Consider the following 13,067-nt stretch of genomic DNA (forward strand, 5'->3'; position numbering starts at 1 on the left):
TAATTTTCCAAGCATTCTATAAAACCTATTTATCTATGCTTGGACCATGCTTTCAAGTCAGGGTTAATGGGTACCCAACACGATACTCACTTCAAACCTAACCCTAAAAGATGGGAAATGTACCAATTAGCTCCTGCAATGCAGAACCATGAGTATTTAGAATCAGAACTAGTTCACAGAAAAGATGCAGAATGTAAAGCTTGTTTTTAGTTTATTAATTTATTTTGCAGGTATCTTTGACTTTCTGAATATGTACTGCTTGGAGGTACGGTGCATGCATAGCCTTTTAATATGCCTTTGTACAATTTCTTCTCAAAATAATGTCCTTCACAGCATACACAGAAATCTAAGAGACATGGTATGTACAAGATTGAATTAATTTCTTGCTGCTTTAATGAAGAAACTGACCAATTCTTTTACAGTAGGGAAAGAAACATGGACAATGGATGTTGTTATAAATAACTCAGAACTGTTCAGTCTCAAAGCAACTTTTCATGGCTTTAGAAACTAAAATTGACTCACCATTCTGTTATCTCTGAATGCCCAAGCCATGCACAATTCTACATTTACTAAATATTTGGGGATGCAAATAATACAGAAAAAACTGGTGAATGTGAAACATTGTCAAAATTAACTTTCACAACAGGGAAATACTGTTATTTCTTTCAAAAAAGATACAGTAGTGGTGCAACACAGGCAGTGCCCAGTTCTAAGCTTTTAAAGTAAGATTTCAATTGTCATTTCCCTTTCTCTACAAATATACAGACACACACTGCAACATGGATTCATTCAAGGTCTAACAGTGGTACATTATTAAAATAATTCAATTTGTAATCTTAAAAGGACATCTTCACATTCCAGGATACATCGTTGATATTTCTAAAAGACAGTTCTATGCCACATATTCTTTCTCTTCATACTCTTAGAAATACATAAACAATTACTTTTTTAAAAGACAATATAAAATTGAGTTGCTACAAAGAGTTGGATATGAACCCCTAAATAACTGTGACAAACCAATGACAAAATTTAAGGAAACATTGATTTCTTTTATAATTAGAAAGTACTCAAGTTGAGACCAGCTCCTTAAAAATTAAACTGCATATCACACTTCCCATTTCTTCCTGGGAAATAAACAAATAAGCAATACTTTCCTCCACCATCAATTATCTGTTCTAAAACTACATATTTGTACAAGCATTTCTTGTTTCTTTAATATCCCCTGCCTCTATCTTCTCCCAAACTAGATCAGTATCAATCCAAAACATTTTACAGTGCTTAGAAGTTTGTGGCTCCTCTATTTCCACTTTAAACTTTAACAACTCCAAAATTTCAGGGGACGATTTTTTTTAAACACAATTGCAAACATGCTTTCTAAAAATCCAGCTTACAAAAACAGTGAAATGTAAAATGTAGAGTCAGGTTTGTGTTACCAGATACATCAAGCTAGTATTTTAAGAAAGCAAGCCTCTTACACGAAGAGTGCATCAATTGATCCAAAGGGAATGGACACCTCAGCAGCAGGAATCACCCAAGTTCTATCCTACCATTATATGCCACCCACTTATGTTTACCAATCTGATCAGGAGATCATTCTGAGAAAAAACAAAACCACCTGGAAGGTTCAGTGAGTTATTTGAGCTGGTCGTTGGTAAGGAGCAGTCTATACATGGGACGTCAGTGTCAAGTTGTTTTATTTTTAGGAACTGAATAAAGCCTATGTGGGCATATGAAACTTGTGAACAACTACAACTTAACATGTTCAGAACTTTCTTAATGTCCCTCTGATGTCTCATACCTACCTTCCATACCAAGCCCATCAACTGTTGTTTCTTTTTTTTTCCTGGCAGGTCAAAGAAATGACTGACTAGTTACATCATCAAAGGACTGAAACCATACACCTACTGTATGGTAACAGCTTATTGTCCTTGGTGTTTTTTCATGCAATAGTTTTAATATCATCTAAATGGTTTTAATAAAGCATCAGACTTTTCACAATGCTACTTTCATTTTCAACTGACAAGTACCACACTGTTGGTATTTAAGCATCTTACTTACTCTGAATACTTGTCCATCTTTTAGGTAGATACACGAAGTAGTGTGTATGTTCCCCTAACTTGTTTTGTAACAGCAAGTGGAGTGTTCCATTATGAAGGAAGATATCACACAATGGCAAGGGCACCTTAAAGAACAGTAGGACTGGAAGAAGATTTATCCTCTTTTAACTTGACTCATTGCTATTAATATCAGAATCCATGTCTCAGGAAACCCTCAAATCTTCTAGTGTTCTCCTTGCCAAGCCTCCCTGGGATTGTGACTAAGCTTGGTCTAATCCTTAGCTGACTCTTAACCCAAAAATACACATGAAATGGACTCTTCTTATTCTTATAGTGACAAGAATGGAGGAGCAGAACTTCATGGCATCTTGAATTTCAGCACCCAGCCTGTGGAGTCCTTTGTGTGCGGTTGTAATATTTATTCACTAGAGGTAGCTGATCCAAATGAGCAATGCTCCCCAATTTTTCATGCAATTGAAGCAGGTATTAATTTGGGGAATCTACTAGACAGTTGTCTGCTGACACTATTTCTACACTACGCACATGAGGGTAACCAACAGGCATTTGAAAATAGTGCTGCACGCCGGTACCTGTAAGACAATGGTTTAGTTTTGAAAGTACTGGAGAACAAAGAAAGTAACAATCTTCATGAGTTTTTCCCTATGACTGGTCTAGGGCATTGGACAAAACAGGCACTCTTAACAAGGACCAATAATGGCTCTTCTAGGCGAGGCCCTTATGGCATCTGGGTGCCACGGTTCCTTGGGGCTTTCTGGGAACTATAAAAGAAGTGAAGTTTCCTCCAAGCCAGAGGAATACTGACCAGGTAGTGACCCTGGAGCAGGATCAGAGGCACTGGTGCCTTCCTGGTGCTCATAGAGGCTCTTGGATGTCCAGTGGCCGGATGAGGCATGGGGCGTGATGGGGCTACAGGCCTTGGGGTGGGCAGCCTAGTAAGGATAGAAGTGTGTGCAGGCAAAAATCAAATCCTAGCAGTTCTGCGGATGCTCTTGGACTGCCCTTCAATCACCATTCCTGGCCCCTTCTTGAGTGCACCTGAAAATGGACAGTACCCACAGGTCAGGTTCCCTCAAGGACTTGACTATGGTCTTCATGTGTTAAGAGTGGCAATATCTGGGCCCAGTGCAGTGCCTCTTGTACAGGGACATGATACTGGAGAATTAAGAATAACCTTATCTCAGCGGGGTTTCATATTAACAAACCAGATGTGATCCTAAAATTGGATCAATGAGAAGAAAGAGCCTTGGATAGTGGGAGAATCACAAAGTCAGAACATTTGAAGTAATTTTTTAGTCTTCATTAACAAAATGATGCCAGAAAAAGCCAATCTGTTTGAGAAAACAGTTGCTCATGACATGGATATTGTTTGAGAAAAAAAATGTTCCGTAAATATGATCCAGGTGTAAATGGCTTAAAAACTAATTCAGAACAAACTGTTGCAAAGCAAAGCCAAGCAATGGGAACTGCTGAGCAAGATGGAGTGGGACGCCACCACCCCACACGAAGCCTGACAAAAGTCACTCTAGGAAGAAAATATACAAATGTAATGAAGTTAGGGATGTTAGGAGCGAAGGTAAAGATGTCACTCAACCCCAGAATAACAAGTCTTTAACCCCACTCTCTGAACATAATAAACGTGGGGAGCCTTCTGAGGTGTCAGCCCACTGCAGAATGAAGGAACACACTGAAAGGAAGAGAAATGAACTAAGTGTAGGAAAACGTTTTCTAAGAAGTAGACCCTCATTGTACATCAGAGAATGCATACAGGGGAGAGAGACCCTATGCTTTTAATTACTATAGGAAAATTTTTGTATAAAGGCAAGCCTCACTTGACACCAGCTAATTCATACCAGAAAGAAACCTTACAAATGCAAAGAGTGGGAATCCTTCACTGACAAATCTGTCCTCACTGTGCATCAGAGAATCCATGGAGGGGAGAAGTCTTATAAGTATATCAAATGTGGGAAGACCTTTGGGAAGTCAGTCCTGGCTGAGCACTTCAGGACACACACAGTAGAGAAGCCTTATAAATGCAAGGAGTGTGGGAATGCCTTTGGCAAGAAAGCTTACCTCACTGAGCGCCAAAGAACTCACAGGGGAGAGAAGCAAGTGAATGCAAGGAGTGTGGGGAAACTACTTCTGTCAGCTCTGACAGCACATCAGAGAATCCACACAGGGGAAAAACCCTATGAGTACAACGAGTGTGAGAAAACTTTCTTTTGTCAGCCGACCCTCAACATGCATCTGAGAAGTCATACCAGAGAGGACTATAAGTGTCACCAGTGTGGAAAGTTCCTGTGAACTAACTCTGCCCTCATTGTGCACCACATGAAAGAAGTCTTTGGCATGTAGTAAATACAGGAAGCTTTTCTACTTAAGTCAACACTCACAGCACATCAGAGAACTCACACAGGAGAGAAGCATGCAGTGCTCAGTAAGTGGGGCTGAATGGCCACTGGGAAGGCAAACTGTGGTGAACAGAAAAAAGTAGATGCAAAGGAGAAGCTTTATAAGGCTCACGGACACAAGTGTATAGCCCACAAAACTCACGCTGCTTTGTACACAAGAGAACCATATGGGAGAGGTCTTCCAAATGTTTTGAATGTGGGAGGACCTACTACTGGAAGTCAGCCCTCAGGCACCACCAGAAGACACACACTTGAGAAAGGCCCTGTAAGTGTAAGGAGTGTGGTAAAACCTGCCAGAAGGTCTGTTTTACTGAATCAGCGAACTCATGCTGGGGAAAAACATCATAAATGCAAAGAATGTGGGAAATCTTTCTACCATAAGTCAACCTTAACAGTGCATTGAGAGAATTCACACAGGAAAGAAACCTTATGGATGTAATGAATGTGGGAAAAGCTCCTGTTGGCTTTGGACTGACTAAACATCAGAAAATACATGGTGGGGGGAGAAGCCCTAGGAATGCAACATGTGTAAAGAAGACATTCCGCCACCAATCAGACTTCCTCCTACATCAGAACACTCACAAGTAAGTTCAAGCAGGTTGACAGATAATTTACGTAATGTTCAAGCCCTGAATTACACATAAAAGAATGAGACTGTGTCAGCACAGGGACAATTGGAAGATTTTTTTTTCAAAGTCAGCCATCTCTAAGACCAGAGAGCTCATGTAGATAACATACATAGTTTTTTAAATGAATGTCATACTTTCAGTGTTAACTATGAACACATTCAGCATTTCAGACACTACACTGGGTGTGCTTGCCTCCCCCCTCAGATCATGAAGCGACATTAAGCTCTACTTGTTTAGCCTTCATAGTAGTTAATTTATAGCATGTATGTTGCCTGCTGGATGTAAGGAGCCAGTGCTGACTCCCAGGTCATTTCCAGTTGTTCCTATGACAACTGAGTGCTTTTCATTTATAAGTTTACAGTATTAATAGCTCAGACTACATGACCTGTTCATCTTCTGTCCCATTGTCTAATGACAGACTCTAATCCCCTTAGCTGCAAAGGTGAGGCTGACAAACCATTGTTCACTTGCCCACCTGTAGTGACTCCTACACAGAAGCAAGTGAACATTTGCTAAAGCCAAGTCACTCAATTTTGTCTGATGCAGGTAGAAAGGTACAAGGTAGCTTGTAAGTGCCTTCTGGAGCTTCCAGAAAGAGCAAGAAAACCACAGTTGCAGTTACCATAACAAAAACAAAAACAAAAACCAAAACCAAAACAAGTAACAAGCAGATTTGAATAACAAAGAAGATTGGGGAAGTGTTTGAGTCAGAGCAGTGTCTTTGCTGTTAATGTTCTTAGTGGTTTGATTATGTCAGTGTTGTTTTAAAGTCTCTGTTTTCTAATAAACGTGTTCAGAGGGGTATTATTTAGAATTTACCTATCAGCTTCTTAGAAAAGCTCTCTGTAGTGCCAAATAGAATCACATAGTGTGGATGAGTGCATCTAGCCAGAATGTCTGCAGCTGATAGGGGCTAATGTCAAGTCCTGGTAGTGGAATTTTCCACAGAGCCAGTCCTGCTCTCTGATGTGCTGTGCATGTCCTAGAACAGTGAAGTGAGTTTATTTCATTGACAAAGCCAGAAAGAACCACTGGGCATCTGGCCATGGACCTTACCTGTGACTAAGCAGGCAAACCAACCCTTTGAGTGACCAAAGTAAGTTGTATCGTCCAATTCGGTGATGAGGGTCTCATGCTGCTGTGTGTGCTGCCTCTGCTTATGATGTTGGGTTCTTGGGTTGAGAAAGCTGCCCTTTGTTTGAGACCCATTAGAAACTCCAATATGAACAAGATTATCTGTTTATTCAGTTCTTATTTTCTATCCTTAAGTAAGGTAAACATATTTGTGAATGAACATGTATTTGATATACACTAATGTGCACTAAAACATGAATATATGTGTACATCAATAGTAACCTTTTCTGAAAAATTTAATAATTACTTAAAAGATTTGCTTGCTGTTGTGGATGGAATTTTACCAATCTGTTTTTAAAACAGCTGATAGAGGTCTGACAAGGACCAGCAATCAAAGGTCCCTGGTGGTAAAAGCCTGACCACCTGAGTTTGGTCCTTGGGGACCATCTGACAGGAGAGAACTAATTTTCTTACAAGTTACTCTGACTTCTACAAATGTGATATAGCATGTTCCCACATACAAAATGAGTAAATAAATCAAATGTAAAGTGTGTTAAAGCTCACTGATAGGATTCTTAAGCATTTTTATCAAGTTTGTCAAAAATGTATCCCACGTGCTTTTCTTTGCTTGGTCTTATAAAGTTCACAGCTCCTTATGAAGGAAGTTGGTGGGCGGTCTTGTGTAGGTAGTTTTGCTTTCTGAAGCTCTGTGCCCTAGCCATCTAGTTGTGCCTTCTGCTTGCCATGCAACAAATCACAATCCTGGCATTACTGAACTGTTTACCTTTATTGGTTTGACTTAGTATAGAGAAGGAAGTGCTGTTTGCTGGGTTTTTTTTTCAAGTCTGATGAGCCCCAAACAGAAAAATCACAAGACACATCAATGTAATCCTGAAGGTCCAGTGAGAGTGCTCAGCTGGTAAAGGTGCCTGTGCTGCAAGCTGGCAGCCCAGGAGACTTGTAAAGGTGGATAGGGAGATGGGTCTCCACAAGTTTGTGTCCTCTGACCATACGTGGACTGTGGTGCACCTGTACACACATACAGTAACAGTGTAGTTTTCAAAGTTGTTTTTTAACTTTAAGACATAAAAATCAAACTAATTAAATGTAAAAAAAAAACTTTAAAAACAGCTGAGGGAAGAGCAACATGTAGGGTCTATGAGCATCCTACAGCCGCTGGAAGAAACTGCCACACTGATCAGAAGAACAGATCTCCTAGGACCTAGGAGACAACAGACACTCCCTTCTGGTTGCCAAGGCTGCCTGGGCTTCTCTGGCATGCTCTTCCTGAAGCTTGTGGCAATGTGACTTCAGTTTTTGCATCTGTTCTCACTGTGAACTCTGTCTCCATTTCCATTTTATCAGGACACACCTGAATAGGGTCCCACCTAGGGTCAACCATGACCTTAACAGCCTACTTCTATAAGATCACATTTGGAAGTATTACAGGCTGGGAGGACTTTATCTGTTGGTACTCTAAAAGTTACCCCTATGTTTACCAGATTAAAATTACAGTAGATGTTTAGAAACAAAACAAAACATTGACCAATAACAACATTGAACAAAGATGCACAGGACAGCTGCTGTCATTTTGCAGCCTTTTTCCTCCCTAAATCAGTTGTAGGAGAGAAAGCATGTCAAGAGAAAGCAAGCAAGGTCTTGCACCAAGTTGCCATCCATGCTGAACAAGGGCTGACAAAATACCCAGCAAGTTGGAAGGCCACAGGCTTCATGATTATCACTTTTAGAATAATGTGGGCAAGCTTTAAATTTAAGTTTCTACTTATCTACCAGGGTATCAACGTGGAGGCAGGACATGATGCTGATGACATTAGTATTACAAACTCCACTTCTCAGGTACGATTCTCAGGACTGCTGATAGTGAAAACAATGTTAGATCGTATCTTGCACCATGAAGGTGACCATATTATGCTCCATCCTTTAGTAAGAACTTTTCAGGTAAGGGCCAAAGTCGACAGTTTCTGCCTCACTTTGAAAGGACTAGCCAGGCATAAAGAATATGCCCTTTTTGTTTGTGTCCTTGTCTGGGGTAAACAAATTGGAGCATGGATTTTTTCCACAGTTGTCAGCTATTGCATTAGGAGTTGCCATGGCTCATGGGGGGCACTCTGGCCTGAGTCACTGTTGGAGAGCAGGATCAACAATTAATTACAGGAGGCAGCAAGTGAGGCTGAGCACAAGCTCCAAGAACATGCAGAAGAGCAAAAGATCAAGAGCCTGGGTTTGCATCAGGCTGAAATAAAAATCCACAGTGACTTTCACCGGAAAAAGCATGAAATTGGGAGCCAACAAGCTGAAATCATATTGGCAACTAAGCATGAGAAGCTCCAGCAATTGGCCACCGCAATCAGCAGTGCAGCCATGGGTGGGCTGAGTCAGCCTGCAAACCCATTCACCAGTTTGCCTCCCCAAATGCCCCCTACTAACTTCTCATATGTCTCAGACTACCATAGTGGAAATATTGAAACAAATCTTGATCACATTCTAGGAAGTAGTCCTAGGTGTGAAGGGAAAAGCAGCAGTGGCACTCCACAAAAGGCACCAGATGACTCTTATCCAGATTCTTGATTCAGACAGTGAAGAGGGTGAAGGGGAAGAATACCAAACTCAGTCCAACCCACCACAACTAGTACTTGATCTAGATTTGGAACAGAAAACTCTCTCAATATTTTACCATGTGACCATTCAGCTTCAGAATCTTTCACTTGCTCCCTACATGATCACAATCCAACCCTTTCTCACGAGAGTATCTTTAGTTCCTCAAGCTGGCCTCGATCCATGGGCAGGCACCCATGTTCAGCCAGGGGCATAACCCTTAACAACAAATGATGGACAACTGCCAACAATTCCAGAGTCCCTTCAGGATAACTGGTACCAACTTGTCCTGACAGAACCCCTGCCCCTGCCAACTTATCCATTACAGGCTAAAAATTGTTCAGGTCCTTGTTCACTATTCCTGTATCCCCTAGTGTCCTGAAGCTGTCTCAGAGTGAACAACAGCCTTCCCAGTATGAAACAACAGAAGCATCAAGTCTTAGTTCTGAGCAACTTGAGGATGTAGAAGTAAATTATATGAATATTCTAGACCAGGAAGGGGTGCAAGCCACCTTACTCTATTATCACACCACCACTGGACAACCCCGCAATTTCATTACCCTGTTTGGTACCCTGTTGCAGTACCCTACCAGTCTATTAGGAGAAGTTCCCATTATCACCTCTGAAAGTTGCAGCACTGGTAACAAGAAAACTGTCACTATTAATGGCCAAGAACAAATGGGGGTGACTTAACAATACAATGTCGTTTTGATTACTGTTATGAAAACCTGTAGTGTTGCCATGTTTGTGAAATAAAGCCTACCCACTAATCTTGACAACTTATTCTTATAACCCAAGCCTGGTAAATCCCTTGTTGATTAGCAGCCACTTTCCTTACTGTGTGAATGTTACTATTTCATGGCTATAGCCAAAGATTAGCACAGTATTAGGCTATTACCTCACTTGGTGCCATCTTGAGTCTTGAGCTCCTAAGGGCTATACCTCACAATAGGTGGCAATCATTCCTTTGGGTGGCACTCTTACCTCTTCCTCAAGCAGCTACATACTTAGTAAAACATTAAGAAAGAAAGAAAGAAAGAAAGAAAGAAAGAAAGAAAGAAAGAAAGAAAGAAAGAAAGAAAGAAAGAACAGAAGGACTGCTACTGGTACTGGGGATTGGCAAGAGACCTGTGTCACAAAAGCCTTTCACTCCTTCCAAATCCCTGGTTTTGAGCCTGTCTGCTTTTCCACCATTATTATTTTCACAGTTTTGCCACAGTTGTGTGAGAGATACTTACCAGTAATTACATAATCATACTCTTCATGAGACAAATGGATGTATTTTGGGGCATTCTCCACATATGAAGGCTATATGCAATGTGTAAGATTATGATTCTGATAGAAACCTACACTGAGTTATGCCTTTGGTTTCAAAATGCTATTGAGTGCAGCCTTTTTTTCCAGGTCTGACAGAGATTACTGCTAAATGAGAATATAGTGACAAAGTGGCTGTGTATTCAGAAAGTAGGGAATGGACCTGGTATTCCTACGGTTATGACCTCAGGTAAAATCCTTCAGGACGGGAAAAAACCTACTTTATTGCTGTCTATGTTCACCAAAATGGGGAGAAATTCCAAAATTCAATTTTGAGACAAGAAGGAAATTTAAGGCAAGGAACCTACTTAAATACACTATTATTAATTTTCTCAAGAAACATCATAGCAAGTGGCCTGATCTATTTTTTTCTTCAGTGTATCCACACCTGCACTGTGTTTTTAAAGTAGTGCTTTATATTCCCTGAACTGCCAGAATTCAGTATGATCTGTCTGTTCAACTAAAAAAAAAATTCAACCCCCCTGTATACAACATTCTTTTGATGGTATTTTTTCTTTTTCTTTTCATACCTAGAGCACCTTGTATATGCTAAGCTACTGCACTTACACTGAGCTGCATCCCCAGCCCAGTGTTATTTCTTGAGTAGTCTCTTGTTCTTCCAATAATGCAACTTTATGATGTTAGCCACCTTCAATTTCCCTCTCATTGGCTGGTTAACAAATGTGCAAATAAATAGCTCATACTGACTTTTTCAGCTAAATTAGGACTATGGTACAAAGTATTTTCTGTGTTGTAAACATTATGTATTCATCACAAACCAGAAGTGGGAGCCCTATATACTGCAAGCATTTCTTAAGAACCACAGCCGAGCTTAGGATTTCCAATGGGTTTTGGAATGGATTTGCATTTGGCATACATTCACTGTGCTACTGGCAAAGCACGGTTTTATGAGAATGTGATTTTATAAAACCATACTTCATTACTTTTAAAGTCAATAACCTAAGAAAGTATACAATAATCTATGTGGCATAAGTAGGTCTTAGTTACCAGTGTCAATGCAGCTTGATGAACCATTGTTCGAGCAAAAGAGGTATTACTACCTCTGATTGTACTTCCTCACAAAGGGCATGATATGCCTAATTCCTGACTACTACAAATCACATTTTAAAGTATCCTGTTTGAGTAATGAATGTGTTTGAAATTACCCCTGAAAAAAGCAGCAATTACAAATAAACACATTATTTTGCAAAAAAGAAAATAAAGCATATCCTGGGTGCTTTTCCTGTCCATCTCTTCACAGGAAGCAGCAGGCAGAGGCACAGGGAGCCTTGGTTTCCAGAGAGCTGTGACCAAGTAAGTCTGCTCTGGAATTCACAGTTTGTCTGCATAAACTGTAACACATCCTACCATAATCCAAACTTCACCTTTAGAAAGTAAGAGCCACTCAGCAGTAACTTTAACAATTGGGATTCCACAGAAGAGCCCTTAACTTCTTTGTATACATTCTTTCAGGAGCAAATCCTTTCCCAGTTTCAAGTATCCCCTTCTACCTCTCACTCTGTAATGAGTAAGAAAGGAAAAAAAGAAAGACCTCCCTATTTTTCCTTTTGTGAGCCCAGTGGCCAGAGTGCCATTCCTCCTCCTCTCTCTGTGCAATCAAGAAATGAAAAGGCTGGGTAGATGAACACAATCCCAAGGTTTCCTTTTCTTTCGGTGACTGCTCAAAGTTTCACTCTAAACCTGGTGCCAATTCTTCTGAACTCAGGTGTACCGTGGCATCTCACACTGCTCACAGCGATTCAGTGCAGGGTGGTTGAGAAAGGTACAGCTGTCACAATTCCATGGAGCTCCTTCATAATCCTCATCTCGGGGATGTGTCCGAGGACTCTGTTTACAGCCACCTAAGTGTTCTGAGGAGAGAAAGGGAACCAGATCAAGCTCTTTTTCCAAGCACAATCCAAAATGACCAAAACTGAAATGACAACCACCACAAAGACAAAAAGGAAAAACTTCCTACCTTACCCACTGATTAAGCTAATTAGTAACCACACTACTGAAAAACCATAACTGCACTAAAACTAGATACATGTTCCACTTTGTTCTAAACACACTGATTTTTGTGCTCTAAGACGAGGATGTGGAGAGAAGTCCAGAATAGATGGCTTTCTAGTTCATTACCCATAAATAGTAGATAATTAAGCTATACTCTAGCCAAATGAAAAAAATAGAGAAATATTAGATAGCATATTCAGCAAATTCTGTCTTCTCTATGACTTTCTTCTAAGTACTGTTCATAGAATAATAAATGACTTGCAAAAATGTATACCTTCTTCCATGTCTATTAGCTTCGAGAAATATACATGTGTGTTTTATATTAATGCTTCATCAATGGTGGATAAAATTTAAAACAAAGTTGTTCCCAGAGTAGTGAAAAAAGGAACAAGGATCTACAGCTATTTATAAAGCTAAGATTCATTCTATATATATGATTCTTTTGCTCTCAGAATTATTCCTCTTTAACAAAAAAAAATTGGTTGATCATATATTACTTTTTGAAAAATGCCTATACCTGGCAATATCAAAAGCCAGCAACCCTAGGTTGTTCTTTGGGGTTTTATAGAAACTCAAAACCTGTATTTCTGTTAAAGTCTTAATTCTCTCTGGCCCTAGACTCAAAAGGGATGTGCTCCTAGAGTTCCTTTGGTGACTCTGCCTATTAAGAGTCACTATTAAGCCAGACTTGGTGGCACACACCTTTAATCCCAGCACTTGGGGATGTAGAGGGAAGCAGATCTCTTTGAGTTTGAGGCCAGCCTGGTCTACAAAACAAGTCCTGGACAGCCAAGGCTACGCAGAGAAACCCTGTCTTGAAAAACAAAACAAAACAAAACAACAAAAAACAACATACATATAAAAAAAGAAAAAAAAGAGTCCCTATTGAGGAGGGTCACTAAAAGGAAGGCTACAGAGCTAATAGATTAGCCCTA

General features: G+C 40.2%; 1 protein-coding gene across 2 annotated transcripts in view; it reads right to left on the minus strand.

The window, feature by feature from the left end:
• Positions 1-200: 200 nt before the first annotated feature.
• Positions 201-13,067, minus strand: part of TAB3 (TGF-beta activated kinase 1 (MAP3K7) binding protein 3) — a 66,603-nt gene continuing 53,736 nt past the window's right edge. For both annotated transcript variants that reach the window (XM_084791074.1, XM_084791075.1), the window contains one exon: positions 201-11,990. In XM_084791074.1, the coding sequence (XP_084647200.1) occupies positions 11,842-11,990 (149 nt within the window). In that variant the 3' untranslated portion in view covers positions 201-11,841. The remainder of the gene's footprint in view (positions 11,991-13,067) is intronic.

This window comes from Acomys minous (genome assembly GCF_964271855.1).
Source record: "Acomys minous genome assembly, chromosome: 7".
NCBI lineage: Eukaryota > Metazoa > Chordata > Mammalia > Rodentia > Muridae > Acomys > Acomys minous.